The 21,856-nt window shown below is 40.9% G+C and overlaps 1 protein-coding gene across 1 annotated transcript in view; it reads left to right on the forward strand.

Annotated features, from left to right (window-relative positions):
* The first annotated feature begins 611 nt into the window (after window positions 1–611).
* ush2a (Usher syndrome 2A (autosomal recessive, mild)) overlaps window positions 612–21,856 on the forward strand; it is a 201,609-nt gene continuing 180,364 nt past the window's right edge. The window contains exons 1-5 of the mRNA XM_069174459.1: window positions 612–1,235; window positions 1,791–2,005; window positions 2,136–2,354; window positions 6,922–7,090; window positions 20,492–20,627. Coding sequence (XP_069030560.1) covers window positions 612–1,235; window positions 1,791–2,005; window positions 2,136–2,354; window positions 6,922–7,090; window positions 20,492–20,627 — 1,363 coding nt within the window. The remainder of the gene's footprint in view (window positions 1,236–1,790; window positions 2,006–2,135; window positions 2,355–6,921; window positions 7,091–20,491; window positions 20,628–21,856) is intronic.

The raw sequence follows: 21,856 nt of genomic DNA on the forward strand, positions 1-21,856 counted from the left end.
CAGGCGAGAGCCCGGACCAAGTAATGTAACACCAGAGATGACTGCACGGCCGGCCTCTTTTTGTGCGTGGAAAATGTGGAATTGAACCTGCTAAGTATTGTAATGAAGAGAAGCTTTGGCCTAAGCCTCAATTTCCAACAAACTTGTGTGAAAACCCGTTTGGTTGGATAAAACCTGGAGGCCAGATGCTAGAGGGAAAAAGGGCATGTTTAATTCAATGGAAAATGAAGAAAAGGGGAAAGCAATGTAGCAGTATCAGTTGAGCTGCGCCTCCATCAAGCTGTACATGATAGTGTAGGCTTTGGCTCGGGAATAGCCTGCATGGCATTTCACTCTCCTCAGATTTGTCTCATGTTGGATATTGCTCTGACCACGTCTCCCGTTCCTTCTCTCCCTCTCTCTTTCCCCTGTCTAGATTGTGAAATCCTACCTATCATGTGAAGGCTTTGGTTGTGGTCTGTGCAGTGTGTGTGTGTGTGTGTGTGTGTGTGTGGGTGGGGGTGCGGGCGAGGGACGGAGACAGTGTAACAGAAAGCTAAGCTTCGTAGCGTCACCCTAGGGGCACTGGCCTGTAAAAAAAAATGTCCCCGGAACCCTGGAACCATGAAACCATGACAGTCATCACTTATTCAAACGCTTCTGGAAGGCTTCAGAAGGAAATCCAGGTTCTTGAGCATCCCTCTGCCTCCGGGAATGTTCCCCGACCCCTGCCTGAGATCCTAGACCCGGGGGCCATGCCGGGCCCTCCGCAGAACCCGAGTCCGGATTGCTGCGGGGTCAAAGGCCAGAGACAGAATGAAGGGAGGGACGACCAGGAAACTGAGGGAGGAGCGAGGGGAGGAAATGTGCAAAAGAAGAGGCAAACATGGGGCAGAGGAGTCAACAGAAACAGGATGAAAAGAGGAAGAGAGGCGCCGTCTAACTCGTGGAATGACGAGAGGGAAATTGGAAAAGATCCACAAGGAAGTGGAAAAAACGGGATCAAATGGAAGAACGAGACAGACGTCTCTGGGACGCTGTCAGTCACAGAAAGAGAAGGTGAAATCACGCACGGGGAGAATAGGGTGAGGAAAAAGAAGCGCCGGCCTGCTCTTCTGTGGCCGTTGCTCCCGAACGACATCGATGAAGAAAAGGTGACGAGGCGGACGAACATCGTGGGGATGAGGTGGCGTCACTTCATCCTCTGGTTACCTCTCCTCTTCCTCAGCCTCTGTCCAAAACCTGCATCACCACAGGTAAGAGTGGCTTTCAAAGACCAAAGACTTGGGGGAGAGACAATGACAACAACACGCTGTATTTAATTATACCTCTGAAATAGACTCGCCATACTGCTGTCGGGAAAGCACGGGTGTAACTAATAACATTAACGTTGGCTCTGTTCTATTCATGTCACACTAAGTCATGGCAGTGAATACCTTGAACCTGAAGCAGCTAAAGGGCTTCATGCCATCGATAGTTGTATCATGTACACATGTGCTTTTTATACTGTCGCATCTCCACGTGTTTTTTTGAAAATTGACTTTTGGAAGCTGATTGTAAAATCAATTAATTTGTCCCAAGTAGTTTCTCTCTTTTACTCTGCTGCCCTGATATATTTAAAACGTATGGGTGTATTAATACACCGCATGGCATGGTAAGAGTTGGTCTGCAAAAAGTGTGACACTATATCATAACCTCCATGATATTTAATTGTATGGCACTTCTCCCAAATGAGCGTAAAGGTTTCTGTTTCAACGTGGCAAATTGTCCGGATTAACTGCGACGATCACACTGTTTTAATCCTTTCACAGGGAAGTTTCCCACGAATGGTGAACATTGCTGCCTTCAAACCCGTGTCCACCTCTCCGCCTCGCTCCACCTGTGGCGTTCCAGAGCGGAGCAGCTACTGTCAGTCGCCTTTCTCACAGTCTGAACTGCTGTCCTGCTATCAAGCCTTCTGTGTCCAGGAGTGTCCCTACAGGTCCTCCACACCTCCGTATGCCCCACTGCTACTGGCTGCACACAGGTAGCTGGATTAAAATGTATAGAAATGTTGTAAGGTATTTTAGAAGGTCATTTGACCTCTGACCAATGTAAAACACTTTAAGATCCCTTTTGAGAAACCATATTGACATAACTAAACTTAACTCCACCAGGGGTACCTGTGTAACTGAAGACACTAATGACACCCGACCTGGGACTCGGAAGGAGCCTGGGACCACGACCCGTTCAGAAGGGGTCTCTGCTGGATCTGGTAGTGTGCTGTTTCAGCTGGGCCAGGATGGATGTCTGGTGTCTCCCCCTTCACAGACACTCGGAGCGTTGGGTTCCCTCACCTTGGCGTTGTGGATAAAACCGAGCTCTGCTGGAGAGATGTGAGTTTAGATTTTTTTTTTTTCCATAATTTCTGAAAATCCAGAATAATCTCTCAGTTGCATCATTGGAGGTACTAAAGTCTTCTTTAAATAGAAGCAGCCATACACTGGCGCTTTAATTACCAGTGTCGCCTTCCAGTCCATACAGTACACTGTGTTTAGATTGATAGGAGTATAGACAGTTGTTGTGTAAACTGTATACTCTATATTTTCCAGGGATAAATGGTCGGTCTTTTGATAACTGATGTATGGGGTCAGTTCTCAGTGAAAAAGATCAGCCCCAGAGATACCTAGAGGTTCGTTTAGTACAACAATAATATCACGTTTATTCATCAATCTTTGTATATATTGTACTGGTTAGAGATATGACTAAAAGCTCTTCAACTGTGTGGTACTACTAAAATACTTTGTGCAGAAAAACAGACTGAAAACAACATATATTTAAAAAAAAAAAAAAAAAGTTTAAATATTGTTATTGGTTAGTAAAGTAAATTCGAACAGGTGACGGAAGCATTTGTCAGTCAAACTTCTGCTCTGCTGAAAAAATTAAAAACTTTCTCAAAATAGTGAATGAAACAGGCATAAAGGCCATCATTCTGGATGATGATGGATAGAAATACACAATTCACTCAGATTTTCTTTTGCAGAATTGGCACTAAATTTGGACAGAAATGCAACTTTTTTTCTGTTCGATAAAAATGCATGTTTACAATGGGCAAACAAAAGGCAGTCAAATCAGGTAGAACACAGAAATCTAAGACAGGCAGATGGTCATCAGAACAGGTGTGAAGAACGTAGTAAAGACCGGTGGCCAGGTGAGGAATCACAGGTCTGGAATGATGTGAAGAGGATTGAATACAAAACACAGAAACTATTCAGATGAACGAGAGACAGAAAAGGAAGGGAAGACGGGACCACGAATCCTGTTTAAAACAACAACGAAAGATGATCTAACAATGCTTTATCCTGTCTGTCCTGTATTTAGTTCAAATGTTTATTATAAACTTCAAAGTGATTAAAAGATTATTTTATGTTATCGATAGTGGCATTAAAACAACAGCCTCTAGTTTAATGCTCATAGTCACGTTCTACTGTCACCGTGTCCAGTCCTTCGCTCTGGTACGCCTTGTTTTATTATAGTATTTCATGTTTGACCGGTAAGTTAGACATTTTAAATTATCAGCTTTGTAGAAATCCCACTTGATGTGAGAAGATGGAGGGGAGAGATGAGATAAAGCAGAATCCAGATGAAGTTGTTTCAGTTTTTGATATTATGTGGATGTACTGCATAAAGTCATTGGAGTCTCAGGATTGGAGGGGGAAAACAGAACAAAAAATACATGGAAAAATAACAACCCATTAGTGTGTACTTTTTCCACAAATTCATGAAGATACTGCTGTACAGTATCGGAGTAGTCAACCGTTATCCTGTCCTACTGGTGAAATGTAACTCCCTTCTACAAACAAACTGCTGTTGTGATGTATGGTCAAATATCTGTTTTGATATGACGTTGAGTATGATTTTCCAATGTTGACAAGAGCATGAAAACTCCGTGCTATTGATCGAATAACAAGGAGCAGGTCAGGCCAGGTCAGCATCACCATCAGGAAACAACTGGCTGTCATGTCCTACTTGGAAATGTTGCGCGAGAGGGACGGGGGATGTGAGTGTGCCACTATGTTCCAGGCAGGGTTAGTGTGGTGCAGAGTTACACACCGTCAGATCAGCTTGCAATCACACACACATGCACACGTTCACATAGACAAGGCCACACGCACACACGAAAAGAGATCAGTTGGCTTCGCTTGGCAACCTCATCTCTTCCTCCACACGGCGACATTTAAAGTCGAGTGCTTGAACGGCAGGGGATGCTTTGTTGTGAAACTGAAGCGAGGCTAAGCAGACATTATGTCTTAGTTTGTGTTTCTTCGGGACATTTTGACTCCACTGATTTAGCTGGTTTTAAAGATAAACGTTTCAAATGCATCAGAACCAGAGATATTGGATTTCTTTGTCAAAATCTGCCGCCGACATCAACCCCAGCGCCACTCCACTGTACGTTTTGCGAGTAGCGGCGAATGTATTCTTGAGTCGCTAGCCTGAATCATAGACGAGGAGTAGGCTACAGAGATTTTTTTTTTAGCAAGATCACTGAGCCCACATCTGCAGAATCTTTTTATTGTCAAACTTGTAGTCCTCAGATGTGACACACACTGACTCGCTTGATACCAAACCGTAGACGGCATACAAAAGTGGACCTAGCTTACGGCTCTTAAAAAAAAGATGTCAATACAGAAGTGTCTTAAGCTGCAACAGCACCGAGTGCTGCCAGAGGTTGGACCCAAAACGGCTTCATGGACTTCCATTCAACTTCTCACATGAAATACAAAGTGAATACATTTTTTTCCACAAGCTATTTCGCTGTTGTTAGCTAAAGTCGCTCCTTGTTATTAGTTTTCTGGTGGTGCATCTCAAAATAATCCCATTATTGTTTTTGGGGGTGTGTCTGTTTGATTGACAGTCCTGTGGTCCATTCAGGTTACGGCTATCGGTAGGCGGGACGTAGTATCGTCGAGATGCTCGCTCCCCACCAGCTCGTCACTTCTGGTTCCAAACCACTCTGAACTAGCAAGATGGCGACAGTTTGCTGCTGGCACCACAACCATAAAAGACTGAATACATCTCTTTCACATACGCACTGGTACTCCTCAGTACCTTTTGACAGATGTCAAAACATGTAAAATGTTGTGGTGAAGTTTCTTTACACTTGTCTTTTACTGTGATCAGGAATAATTTGATCCATGTGTACGAAACAGGGCATTTCTGATTGTGGATTCAACAAAGATTTGGAACAAACTGATCCATTTTTGTTGGGCCTTCAATAGATACCCTTCATTCACGACATTCATGGATCCAGCAATGTGTTAAAAGTGGTGACGGGTTTGAAGAAAGATCTGCTGCAACACTAGATGGGTTACGTGTGTATTGTAGGAACTCACTGGATGTTCAGTTGAATGTCACTGTCCGTTAAGTTTAACTCGCACGGACAATCAGACAGAGATCAAATCTCTCTCTTAAATTTCATGCTGTGTTTTTTGTTTGTGAATTTGTCTGTCTGGGGATTCAGATGACAGACAAGTCTTGTTGTCTTGGTCTGCCGAACATGACACCTGTACGGCTGAATGCGTCTGAATGGAAGAAATATCCCCCCCCCCCTCTCTCTCTCTCTCTCTCTCTCTCTCTCTCCCTCTCTCCCTCCCTCTCCCTCCCTTCTTCTCTTTCTGTTGCTGTCATTGGCTATCATTCTTTTGTTGTAGAGACGATCATGGCTGCCATCAAAGAAGCCAGATGAAAGGAGGTCTCTATCCTCACCTCTGTCCATCTCTCGTCACCCCGCTCTCTTTGTCTCTCCCTCCGTCTGTGATTTCACATCCCTCCCCTCATCTAAACAATGAACAGAGCCAGCCACCTGTTCTTACAAACCATAGTTTTTATTACACCGTGGCTTTACTCAACAAACTGATAATGAAGTTATGTTTGTATTGTTTCAGTATTCACATTTGAAATAGACAGTTTGGTTTGTACATGCACTGGATTTTTTCCTACATGGACAATAAAGTGCTTGTTGTTATTTTAATTAATGATGGAAAGCCATTAGAAAAAAAAAAAGCTTAACATTCTGAAGCAATTACTCAAGGGGATTATGGTTTAGACAGTTAGTTGATTATTATTTTTTTTTTATATATTTGCTTAATCATAAATAAGCATATGACTTTCAAGAAAAGATGCCAATATTATTCTCATTCCAGTTTCTTAAATGTGGTATTTCTGGGGTTCATTACCATCTGTGGTCAAAAACTGTAAATCGTTGTTTTTTGTACTGCTGGTTGGACAAAACAAACTATTTATGTGTTAACTTGGGCTCTGTGATGGCCACTTTTCACTGTTTAAGGAATACTTTATTGCTCAAATGATTAATAGAAAAAATATGCTGCAGATTATTCAGTAACATCAATTATTTTTATAATTAAATAAGCACTTTTATATGTCAATCCAACGTGAAAGCACTTTTGATAAGAAATCTTTTTTGCCCAGTAAATCACCATATCTCCTAAACTGGTACTTTATTTCTTGTACTTATTCTCTTCAGTCTGTCTATTTGCATACATTCACACGCAGATACATGTGCAGACATACATTCAGTTGCTCTTTTTCTCATGCATGCATCTATCTGTGATTTATAGGGTGTGCTGCTCTGGGTTCATAAAAGCCATGATTTCCCATAAAATGTCAGTGATGGTGGTTAATATGACACGTGGAGGGTGTGCGTGTCTGCACCCGGCGTAGCAGCTGAAACCTCACAGTCATGTAAAATATTGATATTCCATGTGAAAATGTCAGAACGACGGACTGTGTGTAGCGGTGCTCGACTCCATGGCTTTTGGAGTCCATTCTTACCTTTGTTTTCTGAGTCAAAGTATAAAAACTTATCACTGCTAAATATTCGGGCCCTTGTGGACAGTCAGCTGTTGATGAAATAATTGAGTCCTTTATTGTTTCTCTCAGGATGCTGCTGGAGAAGAGTTCAGGGGAGCGCTTGGTTTTCTCTCTGACAGTGTCGGGGCAGGCGGTCGCCCTGCGGTATGGGCAGTCCAGCAGTCATACTGTCTCGACCATCATCTTCAGAACATACGGCAGGCTTGGACTGGAGAGGTGGACGCACCTTGTTTTGCAGGTAAGGAATCTGAAGAGTTCAGAGATCTCCATGATGATGATGATGATGATGAGGATTTGACTTTATTAATCCCACAGCGGGGAAATTCGGTCGTCACAGCAGCAAAGAAAAACAAAAAGTGCACACAATATGAAAAAGTTTACAAATACGTATAAGATATAAGAAATAATTAGTAAAATAATACCAAAAACCAAAATAATAAATATTTTAGAAAATAAAATAAGAGCAAATAATAAATACACACACACAGACTATATACACAAAAAAACAAATAAAATAAAAATAAATAAATACAGCCATGGTGGCGTGAGAGAACACTGCTCTGTTAAATATACTATAGTCAGACACTAGGAGAGATACATTATTTTGAGCATCTATGTTTACATGCTCCCATAGGTGTGTTCGTGGGCATAAAGTTCAATCACTCTACCCTCAGGTTTGTTTTTATCTGCTGTCATGAGGGTTGTCTTTTATCACAGACATCTTCCTCCGTCTCTCTCTTTCATTCTCAGTCCATCTTGTTCTCAGCCTCTCTGTGAGCTCGAGATAATTATTGTGGAAAACATCTGTTTTGGAACAGCTGCTGGGTCCAGGGGCATACACATTACTTCAGATACGCATACAGATGCGGCCTCACACTTTCAACACAACATTTCAAAAGCATGTAGTATATCGTGTATGAAAAACGAACTGCATCACAGCTGAATTTAAGTTATCTTATTTCACTCATTTAGGTCTGTGCCTATTTTCTATGGTTTACTGCAGACAACAAAAGAACTGCTGTTTTACTCACACATGATTGTTTAATTTTGTTGCTTGGATATGTTTCTAATTGGTGGTTATTTTTGTGCAATTTGGTACAGTAGTTTCCAAATGTCAGTTTCAGTAGCAGAAGGTGTGTATAATAATGAAATAGTTGTTTACCACAATAAAACAATGGGATACATGATAATTAGAGGATTTATTTTTTTTCCAGCTAGACTTTGCTTCTGTTTGTGTTATTGTGGAGAACTTGTTTGCATGATGGACTGCAAAATACAAAGTTGAAAGTGAAATGGGAGAAACAAACACACACACACACACACGCACACACACACGCACACGCACACACACACACACAAACCTTGAATTTTACAAAAAAGGCTTTCATTGGCTCTGATCATTCTAAAATGGCAACTAGTGAAGTGGAGAGAGTTTTGAGGTCCAAAATGAATCTGTGTGTGTGTGTGTGTGTGTGTGTGTGTGTGTGTGTGTGTGTGTGTGTGTGTGTGTGTGTGTGTGTGTGTGTGTGTCTCTGTCTCTGTGTGTGTGTGTTTCTGGTCTGTTGAAGAGTATCACTTTCCAGATTACTACACTGCACAATCTCTCTCTTTCAGCATCTCTGTATAACACCAAGGCTACAGGGAGAGAAAATATGGTCACAATGACAAGCCTTATCATTATAAGTGCTTGTAACTTAAGTTCTCCATTTGTCTACTTTTTGTCTGTAAAATCTTTGGGCCAGATTTTCTTTTTGACCGTGCACAAATTTTAGTATTTTCAGTTGCCCCTTCCTGGCACCTAACATGCTATAATACAGTATTGATAATGACATTATTTAATGATCACAAAGACATTTTATACATTAATACTCAAACACGTGTCTTAAATAAAGACAATAATAAAAAAGACCCAGGTGATACATTTTATAGAATTTACATTCTCTTCATTTCATAAAGTCAATTGCATGTCTTGTTTTGAATGGACTTAGACTAGTTATTTTTTTGCCCAGCACAACGTTAGTTCTTAGCAGCATTCAGCTCCTCATGGTTATGTTTCAGCTCTCCTTAGCTATTCTTTTAATAAGCTGTTTATGCAAATTTAGCACTTCCTGCTTAGGTTTTCTAAACAATTAATTCTATTGTGAAATAAATAAAGTGTGGCTTTAAAATGAGAAATGGAGTGCCAAATGCAACTACATGAAGAAATGTAAATTAAGAGCAGTTTGTTTTGTTCAGCACCTTTTAAAGGCTAGATTGAGAAGCGGATGAAATAGCACCTGACAGTTTGGTTTATAGGCTTGCTGACTGGTGTTGATGGTACAGTAATCTGGCAGTCCAACATGTTGGTGGCTAAGTGTAGTGTTGCTGATGGCACAATTGGTAGCTAGTGTGTGTACAGTAATCATGTATGCCTTGTAGGGATAAGGTTGGCATATATGTCCATGTACAGTACACTCTATATTTGTGCTGCACACAAATCGGCATAGAAGAGTGTAAGGCTTGTAGGCATTTTGCTAAAAGTGTGTTATGTTTGTGTGGCTTGGAGGTGTTTTGAAACTTTGTGTGTGTGTGTGTGTGTGTGTGTGTGTGTGTGTGTGTGTGTGTGTGTGTGTGTGCGCGCGCGTGTGCGTGCGTGCGTGTGCGCATTCTTGTGAATCCGTCTGCCTTTTGTTTAGTGGTACAGTGATGTGATTTGCTTTGACCATTCAGAAGAATAACATAATCATCCTTGACAGTCAAACACCATTCGCACACACACTTATGTACTCGCTCTCTCACACACACACACACACACACACACACACACACACATAGACACTCTCTCAGTTCAGCGGTAATTTGTAGTCGTCTGTCAGCCACAATACAGACATTACCCTATGAAGGAGCTGGGTAATTTAGAAACCTTTCCTACGCACATATAGCACGCACGGACACACGCACCACTCATCTGTCGGTTTGTAAAGATCAAAACACCAAAAAAGACAGTCAAAAGGAATACGGGTTTCCAAGTGCCAGGAGCAATTCACACACACACACACACACACACACACACACACACACACACACACACACACACACACACGCATGCACACACACATGGTGCCAGGAGCAAGGTGCTGTGGGGATGCTGGTGCTCCCTAGGTAGTTGTCTTATGTGATTATGGTAACGATGTAGAGAATAGCGGAGGAAAATGTAGCCTGGGGGAGGGAGGGACTGACAGAGGAGGAGAGATGGGGGAAGTGAGGGAGGTGGCTCGGTGTAGTTAAGTGGTAGCTGCGATGTCAGTCTACTATGGGACTCACCTTTCAGAGCATTTTTGCTGAATTTATTTCTAATTGGTAGTTATCTAATGATTATCTAATATCGAATCTATAAAGTTATCTAATTAACTAATTGGTAGGTTTCTCCACTTCTGTTGTGGATGAAAGAGATGTGGGTCCACCTGGTGTTATACTGGCTAATTAATTGCTCCAGTCCATCCACCTACTTTGAGATCCTGACAGAATGAAGTAAACACTCCATCATCAAAATATAAGAATCATGTCTCCTGCGTGGTAAAATGTGTACTTTAAGTGGATTTATTTTACTTGACGGCTCCATCTCACTCCTGTTGCTGGATGTTTTTGTTGTTCTTGTTGTTGTTTTGTTTGTTTTTTCAAGTGAAAGGACTCGTATTGAAATTCATTCTTTTCATTGGATTATTTTAAATACCAATTCTAAAATCATATCTGAGTTGGTTCGGAGATTTGTAGAATTTCAGTGGTATTGGTAGGTGACATCCCTACTCTGTGGTCACAAACTCAGCAGCAGGATTATCAGTATTGCATACATTTACTACACTGGTACAGCAGTTGCCCATGTTGTGGTTCTGGTGCCGATAAGTTTGAAATGTACTGTAAGTCATATGTGAAATCTTAAAGTGTGTGCTAAAGTATGAAGAGGAATAGGACTGAGATAAATGGTTAAAAGGACTCTCGGAAGAACAGAGAAAGGAAGTTCACAGTTTAAATAGCCTTGGCGTATCTTTTGGAGTACCAGAGACTGTGTGCCTCAAAAACTCCCAGAGGGGTCCTTCTATTAGTGCCTGTGTGGATCAGCATTATCAGATGAGGCAGTGGCAACCGGTCACACCAATCCCATCACGACCCACCACATGTACACACACACTTTCCTTTTCTTACTATTTTACACAAGCACACACTAATGATGTTAATATCACGTTGACATAAACACATCAGCACACTGGCCGCTGTACCTGTAAAGACAGAAAGAAACGGGGGGGTTAAGACAAGATGGTAAAAGAAGGTCAGTGGGTCAGTCACTGAGTTTCATTGAGTTAGGACCAAATCAGGATTACAAGGACACACACACACACACACACACACACACACACACACACACACACACATCTATATATATTAATTGCAGAGGCTGAACTAGTTGTTCCTATCGCTCTCCAATTTGTTCTCTAGACTGACAGCTCGTCTGCTTCACCGCTCTGCTCTTCGACGGTTTGACTGCTGAAACTTCTACTGCATACCATAATAGCCTTAATGAATGTTTTCACGCACAATTACACTTGAAGACTCTGGCCTGTGTGTGTGTATATGGACTGTTGTAGTCTTGGCAGAGGGATACTATTTTGCACTGCCAATCTAATACCACTACAGTCTTTCCATCTCTATGTTTCTCTCACGGTTAGAAATATGCGAACATGCCGCATCACTCAACTTTGTCTGTAAATATTTTCTGTTTTTCTTTGTCCTTCTTGCGTTCTGCCCTTCTCTTTTTTGTCCTTGGTATTTCTCCGGCCTGCCTTTCTGCCTCCCCCTCTGCTTTCCTTTTTCTACATTCATTTCTGGTGCTAGTACCTAAATGTAAACACAATGTTGTTGTTTTTTCATTGTGATAATTATCACAATATATATTTAATTCCAAGAATAAGGCAGGAAACACTTTCAACAAGTTTTAGTTTTTTAGGGGAGTAACACCGAATGTAAATATGACTTGAGTTTCCACAACTAGTGCTTTTAAATCTCATAAATAGATCAACATGTTATGCTACACATTAAAGCTATTTCAAACTGGTACTGGCATTCACATTTACTGCTATGCACCATATAATAGTGACCTATAACATGTAAAATGTGGTTTATAAGATGGCAAAATATCTGACTCCTGTCACTGAAAAGAATGAGTAATGACTAAAAGGCAGACACAAGCAGCTGCGGCTTGGGTTCGAACCAACATTAACAGAAGAGGCTGACTTGCAACCTTGGCCACTTCCAGTATTTTAGTACCTCAGACTTTTTAAAAAAAAAAATGTGTCTATGGGTCAGCTGCATAGCTCTGTTGCTGTAGTCTAATAGTTTTTTTATGCAGATGACGGCTAATCAAATTAGAGCAGATCTTTTACCTCGTACCTGGAGCTGAAACTATAGTGACTATAACGTCATACAGTAGATGCCGCCCTCTCACCCATAAGTGTCAGTCTTCTGCATTCACAAGATGCTTCCACTTTGGTAAAGCTGAATGAACTTGAGATTTGGAATTGCTCAACACATTCTTATTTTAATTAAAATATTTCACTGCTTTCTAAACAGTTAAAATGCTGCTACTGTGGCAAGTTACCTAATAAATGGAAAGTAAATATAAGATATGTGTTTGTATGAAGTAGGGTTACAAATTGTCATGAAGAGAAGAAATGTATGTAAGCATACATTGGGGCAGTGTGCAAAGGACTGCTGACATATGCAGTATTTGAAGTTCAGCTTAAAAGAAAGTATTTGTTAATGTTTTCTGATTTCTTGCCAAAAGGCCACAACTGTCCCACACGGAGAGACATGCAGACTCACTGTACACTGCCCCATACACTTCCCCTGGTGCTTTTGTCTCTGTCCTATCTGAAGTGACAGAGAAAGATACTGAGACACACTGAAGGTTAATGTGTGTGTTTAAATGTGCTTAAACTGTGTAACTGTATGGGAGGATTTCCAAGCATTCTTCTATGGGCTTTATGCTTGTGTTTGTTGTAACGTGCGTGTGCACTACATCCAATGCATTTATGTGTGGTTGTGTGCATGTGTATGAAGGTGAGGCAAGGTTGTTGTGTAGGGGTGAAGCGGACACCTCTATGGTAGCCCTCTGCCTGCTGGCACCGGAGGCGAAAGGGCACGAGACTGGCATCAATTACATAGTGAGAGAGAGGAAGAGATGTGTGTGTGTGTGTGTGTGTGTGTGTGTGTGTGTGTGTGTGTGTGTGTGTGTGTGTCTGTGAGTGCCCACTGTGGATTCTTTGGTGTTTAAATTCATTTATTTATTTATTTAACATTAGTGTTTCATGCCAGTGGTCCAGCTTAATAGTGAGAGCAAGGCACTATCACTGCCAGGGTTAGAGGTTTCATTCCCACTGGAGCTTTGAGATATGAGAGCTAAAAATGTATGCTGCTGGGGTCCTGCTAGGTGCTTAGGAACAAAACAAAAAAACCCACTAAGGAACATATGTTGTGATAACCTGCCTCTTCTAGAAATATCCATGCAACGAGAAATTGCATGGCCTGGGTTAGTGACGGTGTTAACAGTAACAGAAGATGCTCCTTCTAATGCACTCGATATCAACAGACACCAAAAGTTAACGTGTCTGAATTAGAAGTGTGTGAGAAGATAAGTCATCGGTATATCCTTAGTAAGAGATAATAAATTAGGTTTAAAAACGTGTCAGAACCAAAAAAACGTCAACATAGCCCAGACCGTGTACCTCATACTTTATTAGGACTCGTCAAGTAGCAGAAGGCTTGTCTTCTTTCTGCATGTCTCTCACCTCTTGCAGGCTACATGTGCTCCTCCTTCCTTTCATGCTCTCATGAATGCCTTTTTTTTTTTTTTTTTTTTTAAAGGGACCCCTCTTTTCTTTCTGCTCAGAGAAAAAAAAGTCTTCAAGACTTATGGTCTTTATTAAAAGGTCGGTGTGTCACCTTATATATGTCCCTGCGCTCTCTTTTTTTCTCTTTATCTTTTTACTCTGCTGTTTTTTTCCAGAGGATAATTTTCTCTTCCTCCCTTTTTCTCTCTCCCTCGCAAACTCATCTATCTCTCATTCTCTCCCCTTTCATTGTCTCCCCCCCTCCACCTTCTTTGTCCTTCCCTCTTTCCCTCTCATTTTCCTCACACACACTGTCCCTCTCTCCCTCTCCATCTCCCTGGGGACAATTTTCTTTTCTTAAATAAACTGTCATAGCTAGTGTTAAAATATGGGCTGTACATGGGGTGAGCGCGGCAAGGCAAAGGCATGGGGCCCTGGGCTGGTATAAAACATGGATAATATCCTGTGAGAGGTAATTGTATCTTTTAGCGCTGAGATGAGTAGAACAAATGTGTCTCCTCCCCATCGTCTCTCTCTCTCTCTCTTTATTTCTTTTCCTCCTCTTCCTATCTCTTCCTTTACACACTGCAGCCCTGCTAATATGATAGAGAGAATATTGGCTGTACATCAGAGCTGCTAACAGTTCATAGTGGGTAAGGGCAAGTATAGAGAGGCGGGAAAGGACTGAAGAGGGTGGGAGAGGCTTGGAGGGTGAATAACAAGGAGAGGGAAGGCGATATCAGAGGAGAAGGAGTGAGAGGAAGCGAGAGGGAGGGAAAGGTGACAATGTGCCTGGAGATGCAAAAGTGGCAAGCTGGTGACTCATAAAGTCAGATTGTACTTTTTGATTTAAACCAATTTGGTTTGTGTGTGGAGGACAGGAATATCTGGGAATATCCAGCACCCTGCTTACCAAAATCATCTTCAGGTTAAGATGATCTTCGTCCACATAAAGCCTGAACCATCCAATCCTTAAAATTATTTTTTTTTTAAAGTGGGCAAAGATCTGTCTTTGTCTTCAAGTTTAATCTTTTCAAACACACTTGACTAGATGAAGCACACAACAGTATGACTGTGACGTGGCCTCATTGATGCAAATTAAAACACGTAACAGTCTTTTTTTTAAAATTTTAATCTTAATGTAAATTAGACACAATTTAAGCAAAAGCTGTGTTTTTTTTCTCAGTTGAACTACAATCAGGTTTTGATTAAGTGGGCTCTTGTTTCTGCAGAATAATGTTATTGCCTGCTATGCCTACATTCATGTGATTTCATTTGCATGGCAATGTAAAAAAATAAAATAATTTTGCATCTAACAACACTTTGTTTCTTATTCTCTTTATCCCTTCTCTACCTCTGTTGTCCTGACTTAGCTTCGCTTCCATCATCATCATCTTTTCTACCCTCTTTCCTTTTACATGATACCTTTCTAGACTAATTCCAAACTAATTTTGACAGGGCCCAAGCACACAGCTCTGGCTTGAACTCAAATCCATTCTGTTCAATTGGTAATGACTCAAGACCTTCCACTGAATAATTTTAACGCTATTCAAACTCTGTTTCACTTATTAAATACTAATAATTATCTTGGATTTCTTTTTTCCTGTCCCTCTCATTATTTACTCGGCGGTTTCTTCTCTTCAGTTTCTATACTGTATCTTTTTGTAAATCGTCTTTAATAGTGGAGAGAGACAGAAAGTAAGGGGAAAGAACTGGAGCCATGAGCTTGTGGTTTATGGCTGCTTTTTACCAACTGTTTTACATGTACAATGTGTCATTCCCATTGCCCTTCCTTTCTTCCTTCCTTCCTTCCGTCCATCCTTCCTTCTTTCCTTCCTTTCTTTCCATTCTTCCTTCCTTTCTCCCTCTCTCATCCCTTCCTTCCTTCTTTCTGTTCATAATAATATCAACAACAGTCTTGGGACATCATCCCCATCCTACTGTTTTTGTAAACTTTAAAATATCTCTTTTTTTTCCGTGACTCTTGACTCACATGTAATATACTTATGAGTGAAAACATTCATGCTATTATCTATCATCATCAGTGTATTTCTCTCATTCACCAAACTCTCCACTCCAACCTCTATTCATCATGTCTCTCATCATTTATTTTTCTTTCTCTACTTAATGTCTTTGTCTTTATCCCCACCATTGACAGCTTCACCGGAATGAGGTGTGTTATCAGTGAGTGGCATGTCAGTCAGTCACAAGGCGACACAGCCCAGAGAAGAGAGGCTGGCTGGAGAGAGTTTGGTGAGGCAGGATGTGTGGGGGCCATGACAGGGAGTCAGGGATTAAAGGAGGAGGTAGGAGAGGAAGAGACAGGCAAGCATATGAAGAGCATAAAGAAGGGGGGAAGCCCAGGCAAAAAAAACAAAAGCTGGGTGTGTGGAGTTTAAGAGAGCAGGGTGTGAAGGTGTGGATAAAAAGGAGAGATAGAAAACATAAGGAATGAGAGGAAGACATGAGCTGATAAGAAAGAGCTGCAAAATGTGGGAGACAGGTGAGATGGGCTCCTCAGTGACAAAGATCAAACGGGGACGGTGGCAAAACTGGTGTCTTCACTTTTCAATTACAGATTCTATTTGCATTCACACACATACACACAATTCAACATACAACATTAAGCTCTTGCATAGAGCTTTCCATTGCCTTAGCTGTTAATAAAATAATCAGACAGCAGTAAAATAGGTATCTAGAATTGATTTCTTGTGTAAATCATCCTTAATGTCCTTCTTATTCACTTTGACCCCAAGCTGTCACTTTTAGGGTTATTAAATCAGCAGCAAAGATAGTCCGTCACATATAAATATAAATGTACTTTTAAGTCTGACACTGTCTGCGACATGTCAAGTGTTTGTATGATGCCCGGCTGTTCAAAGGTATGACAATCGTGTGTTTGGTTAATGGTTCCGGTAGTGTGATGGATTGAAACCTTAGTCTGCAGCTGCAGTATGACAGCCGTCTTTATCTATCAGCCCTTATAATTTAATCAGTGGTTTCCCTGGTTTCTGGAGGTTGTAGGTGCTGTGGTAGCAGTGAGGATTATTTATACAGTATTTATTTAAAATGTAACTGTCTCCCATAAGATTAATAATCACGAAACATTGGTAAAACAAAGCTTATAGTAAAGATATAGTGGGTTAAGTGCTGTGAAAAAACACTTGGCTGCTGCACTTAGGTGTTGTAATGATTGAGAAAACCCTGTAAATGATTCATTTTCATACTGGGCTTCTCAGTCGAGTAAGACAACAAAATATGACGCATATGACATTAAGGCTTAATATGTGTATTTGAAAACTCATTGTTTGCTGATAATTTTACATTAAAGTAACACAGACCTGCATTTTGGGTCTGATCATTAATGTATTTATTGATAAAGAATTACTTTGAAATCGAGAAGTTTGCGCCTTAATTTAATATACTTGAAAAGTATTCATTTGAAATAATCTGTCATGTCCTCAGTGTGGTAAAGTATATGTCACGTCACGATTGGATCAAATTCATGGAAAATGACCCAGGTCATCAGGGAGTGTTACTGCAGCCCATAGATACCCAATTCCTCTCCTCACCTGTCCTTGTGGTTAATTGTTAGCTAGCTATCTATCTCTCTTGTGTACAGGCTGCCCCACATTTCCCCAATGCAGAGAAAGAAAATAAAAGGTCTGTTTAGTGTGTCATCTGACTCTATTTGTGAGTTCTACATGATGCAAAATTATGTTCTGTGCTGGTTACAAATATAAGATTGGTACAAAATAAAAGTTCAATATTGCAATAAATCTTTGCAGAGCTGGAACTGCAGCCATAGGGTGATTCTTTTTTTATTTGTATTTTCTTTACCACCTCTTATTCTTGTGGCCTACAGCTACAAAGTGAGCTCAGAAGAAACACTGCTGTCCACACTGTGTACTGAGCCATGGCTTGGCAGGAGTGTGAAAATCGAGAAGAGCTTTAGTCAAAATGCCAGTCTACAGATCACTAAAAGCTTTCCACTCAGGGTTTCTCTGGGCTTTTAGAGAGGCTTAGGTGGTACCATTGCCAGTGGGGTGAGTGTTGTACAGCAAAACTTCCAAAGAACACAAAAAAAAAATAAAAAAAATACTTTAAACATATTTTGAATAAAACAAGAAAATTGGAAAACTTAATTCTGTAGAAGAAATACAAAATATGTGATGGTGCATTTAATTTGATGGTCAGGTAAAAGACCTGGAGCACTTTACTTGGGCAATTTAATAGCCATCAGTTTTGTTACAGAATAGCAAAATAGATGCAGCTCAAATGGACATAATATGATATAATGTAAGAATATGTAAAGAAAAAATCTAACCCGTTGTTAGTTTAAATGTGAGTTGTGGCCTTTTCAGGAATGTTGCAAGAGAAAATGTTTTCACTGTAGGCAAGCAGGCCAGGTACTAATGGTAGTCTACTAACGGAGCCATGAATGGTGGCAGGGACCACAGATGGTGCAGGGGTCAAGATTCAATATCCAGTCTGGCCCAGGACTGAACCCTGTGGAACTCCTCTCTCCTTCCAGTTTCAGCTTTAATCTTAATGTGCCAGTTTAAGTTTACACAAGAGAATAACACAACCAAAGATGAAAAATACAGCACCAGTACTGAACAGGTTTTATATATATATACACAGCATACAGCATGTATATATTTCTATATATGCTTTGGTATTGGTATAGATTTTTTGTTATAATTGATAATTGCAATCATTGGGCATGTGAAAATAGATAAACTGTACAAAACCAAATTGGACAATTATTCTTCTTGTGAGCACCAAATTTACTACAGTTAGTGAGCATTACTTGTGGCCTTTAGTGTATATATTTGATATTGTAATCAGTGATGGTACCTTATGGTGCTTTACCTAAAAACCTTCACAAAAGGACACGTCCTCTGTGTGACAGGAAGAAGATAGGTAGAGTTTGAAGTAGTCCTTTCCTTTCCTGTGGACTTAGTGGACACAGTCCAAATGAGACTAGTTATCAACAGTAAAGAATTCTCGAACACCTTTCCCTCTTTTTCCCCTATTCTGAAAGAACTCTGAAGTTATACCGGCTAAAAGAGACAAAGAGAGGTAGAGGAAAGCAGGAGGTAAAAATACAGATGGGCAGGGAAAAGGAAAAATGGAGGGAAAGTGTTTGTGAAAGCTAACAAAGGGGAGTTGGCTGTGTTTCAAAAGGGCGCGTGGCGGCTAAGGAGGATGAAGCGCTTCAGGATTCATTTACATCAGGCCTGACAACTGCCTCACATCTCCCCAAGAGCCACACAGCTCTGGCTTAGAGATTCCTAAAGAGGGCTCTTCTTCTAGCTCCCTCTCTTACACCCGCTCTCTGACTTTTCTTTTTCTCCCTCCTGTCTCTTTTTCTCTTTCCTTTTTTCCACTCTTATTCTCTCCTGCACTCTCTCTCATGCTCTCATGCGCTTGCCAGTCTTCAATCAGCCATCATGAAAGTGTCTGTCTGGGCGTCTTAACTATCCTCTGAGAGGCAGACACTTGTCTGGGCCTGCCTTCATCCCCTAAAGGCGTTTTTTGACTTAGACTTATTTCCCTCCTCACACCTTTTCAACTTCCCTAAAGAGCTGACAACAAGTGAGAGCGACAGGGCAAGATAAACATGAGGGAAAGAGACAGGACGGGAGATGAGAGGAGGAAGTCGTCAAGTGAGAGAGAAGAGAAAGTAGGAAATAGTTACGAAAAATTGGGAGAAAATAAAAATGAGGAAACTCAAAAACAGCAAAAAGGTTAAGAAACCAAATGACCTCGTGAAGAGGAGAAAGGACAAAGCAAGGAGGACCAGCGAGAAAGAGAGACGGGAAAGATGAAACAAGAGAGGGAGACTCTAGTAAGACAGGGAGAGTCACGTTTATCAGTGCTCCCACAGTGTGTTTCCCAAACACTGGATTTGGAGATTGCAGTAGGAGGAGAGAGTGGGACAGGGCACATTAAAGTTTTTTTGGTGGGAGGGTGGAGGGAGTGCGTGTGTGTGTGTGTGTGTGTGGTGGTGGGGGGGGGGGGGGGGGGCTCTCCCTCTTATGGACGTATCTTTCTTTTGGCTGGGGTTTGATGTGAAAGGGAGCTGCTCCTGCTTTGACGGTGTTGTCTGCCATGCAGTTTTTAATATTCATGCAGCAGATCAGGAAAGGAGTGGAGAGGAGATTTTTGGTCAAACAGAAAGCTAATTTGCAGCCGAGGCAGTTTAGCCTGAGGCTCTTTCTGCTACTGGGGAAATGAGCTGGAAGATTAGCCGTATGTATAATTCACACACACGTGGTCACACATGCACGCATAGCTATGCAACGATGGTGTGTGCATAACACTTTTTGCCAAAAGATGCACATATACAAACACAGAGCAGCTGCCACTTTCTCTGAGATGTGTTTTACAGTAGTAACCTGGTGCTAGGCTAGACAGCTGCATCTGCCCTTCAGGCCACTCCCTTAATAATATCCAATAATGTTTTATGGAAATGCTGACTTATTACGTGATCATCTTTGTACTTCATTACTACAAAACCTGTTAGTATTGTAAACAAAATCGTCAAATGTTGACGCTACTCTAAAAAAGTAGTCTCAAAAACAAAGTGTTGTATTGTTTAGTGTAGTTAATTATGTTTGGGTGACATGGTGTTTCTGATTGATTTTCTCCCATACAAAATATGGGCAGTTCACTATATAAAGCAGCAAATACACTCTGTAAATACAAAGACTGAGTTCATGCTGGTGATCAAAGACTTCTTCCTCTACTTCTCACTGATGGATTTGCAGATTCATGACAGACGAGCGAGTCTGTTCCTGGATGGACTTGAAGAGGATGGGACACCGTTTGACACACAACTGCTGACCACCAGGTTCTCTAATATCAGCAAGGATGGTGCCATGTGGGTGGGACTCGGCTCAAATGGTAAAGATGAGTGTTTTTTTTAAGCATTTAAGTTTTTTTATTTTTCATATTTTGAAATGTTTTTTAAAATTGAGTTAATCAGGCCTGCATTGTTTACAGATTCTTCAGTTCCTCAGATGTACTTTTAAAAAATGTTTTCTGTATCTGAACTTTAAAAAAAAGTATTTAGGCATATATTCAATTAAAATGTAGGTTAGTTTCAATACTGCCAGCCAAGGAATGATTAATAATCACTCAACTGCAGCAGAAACCCAAATATCAAAGCAGGATCTTGTTTTAGAAACAATTAGCTCCACCTTCATCCTCCTCTACAGGGACCACCATCTGGTTTTTTTTTTACTCCCAGAGGAGAAAAATTACCTCTTAGTTTATCGTGCCTGTATATCTTAATATGGCGTCAATGACTACTTCACCTTTATTTTCCTCCCAGCCTTTATCCGGCTTCAACTACACATCTGTGATTGATTTGTGGTGCATGTGAGCCATCTCAGACTCAATAGCAGAGAAATTGAGAGAAAAATGATATCCGTTCATCTCCAGGGTGATAAACGAGTGTTTTTCTTCTCGTTTATCAGCCATTGATCCCTAGTTCACAGCAGGTAGCATCTGATCAGCTGAAGATCACATCAGAGGGTGTGATCAATGCAAGTGATTGGCTGGGGGGGGGGGGGTGAGACACTCTGTGTGTGTGTGTGTGTGTGTGTGTGTGTGTGTGTGTGTGTGTGTGTGTGTGTGTGAGAGAGAGAGGGGGGGGGGGGGGTGGTTGTTGAACCCGAGGGCTGTGTCTGGAATTCTGATCAGTGAATTGATTATGTAGATGCTGATCACATGTATTGATTAACAACTATGTCTGTTTTTGGAGGGGAACCTACTAACTGAAAACTGTAAGTACGAGAAGTTGTCAAGAGAAGAGCTTTAAAATGTCAACCTTGTAAGTGGTGGATGAAGACAGCATGATTGCTTGTATCAAGACACAGACGTCCTGAATCAGCTCCTCAAAACAGATCATAAAAAACTTTTTTGTGAATTGATTTGATGCAGTGGTTTGGATTTTCATGGTTTTCATGCAGGACCTTAAATCCTTGCCTTAAAATTTTCATGAAATCAAATGATACTCTACATTTTTCATTGAGTGTATTTACATTCTGTAAATATCCCCTGTACATAAATTACTGTCAGTCTACCATTACCATGCTGCATTCAAATGCCCACGAGGAGTTCTATGAGGA

Source organism: Embiotoca jacksoni, unplaced genomic scaffold (assembly GCF_022577435.1).
Source record: "Embiotoca jacksoni isolate LCO1_2020_lvr unplaced genomic scaffold, fEmbJac1.0.p SCAF_6, whole genome shotgun sequence".
In the NCBI taxonomy this organism is placed as follows: domain Eukaryota; kingdom Metazoa; phylum Chordata; class Actinopteri; family Embiotocidae; genus Embiotoca; species Embiotoca jacksoni.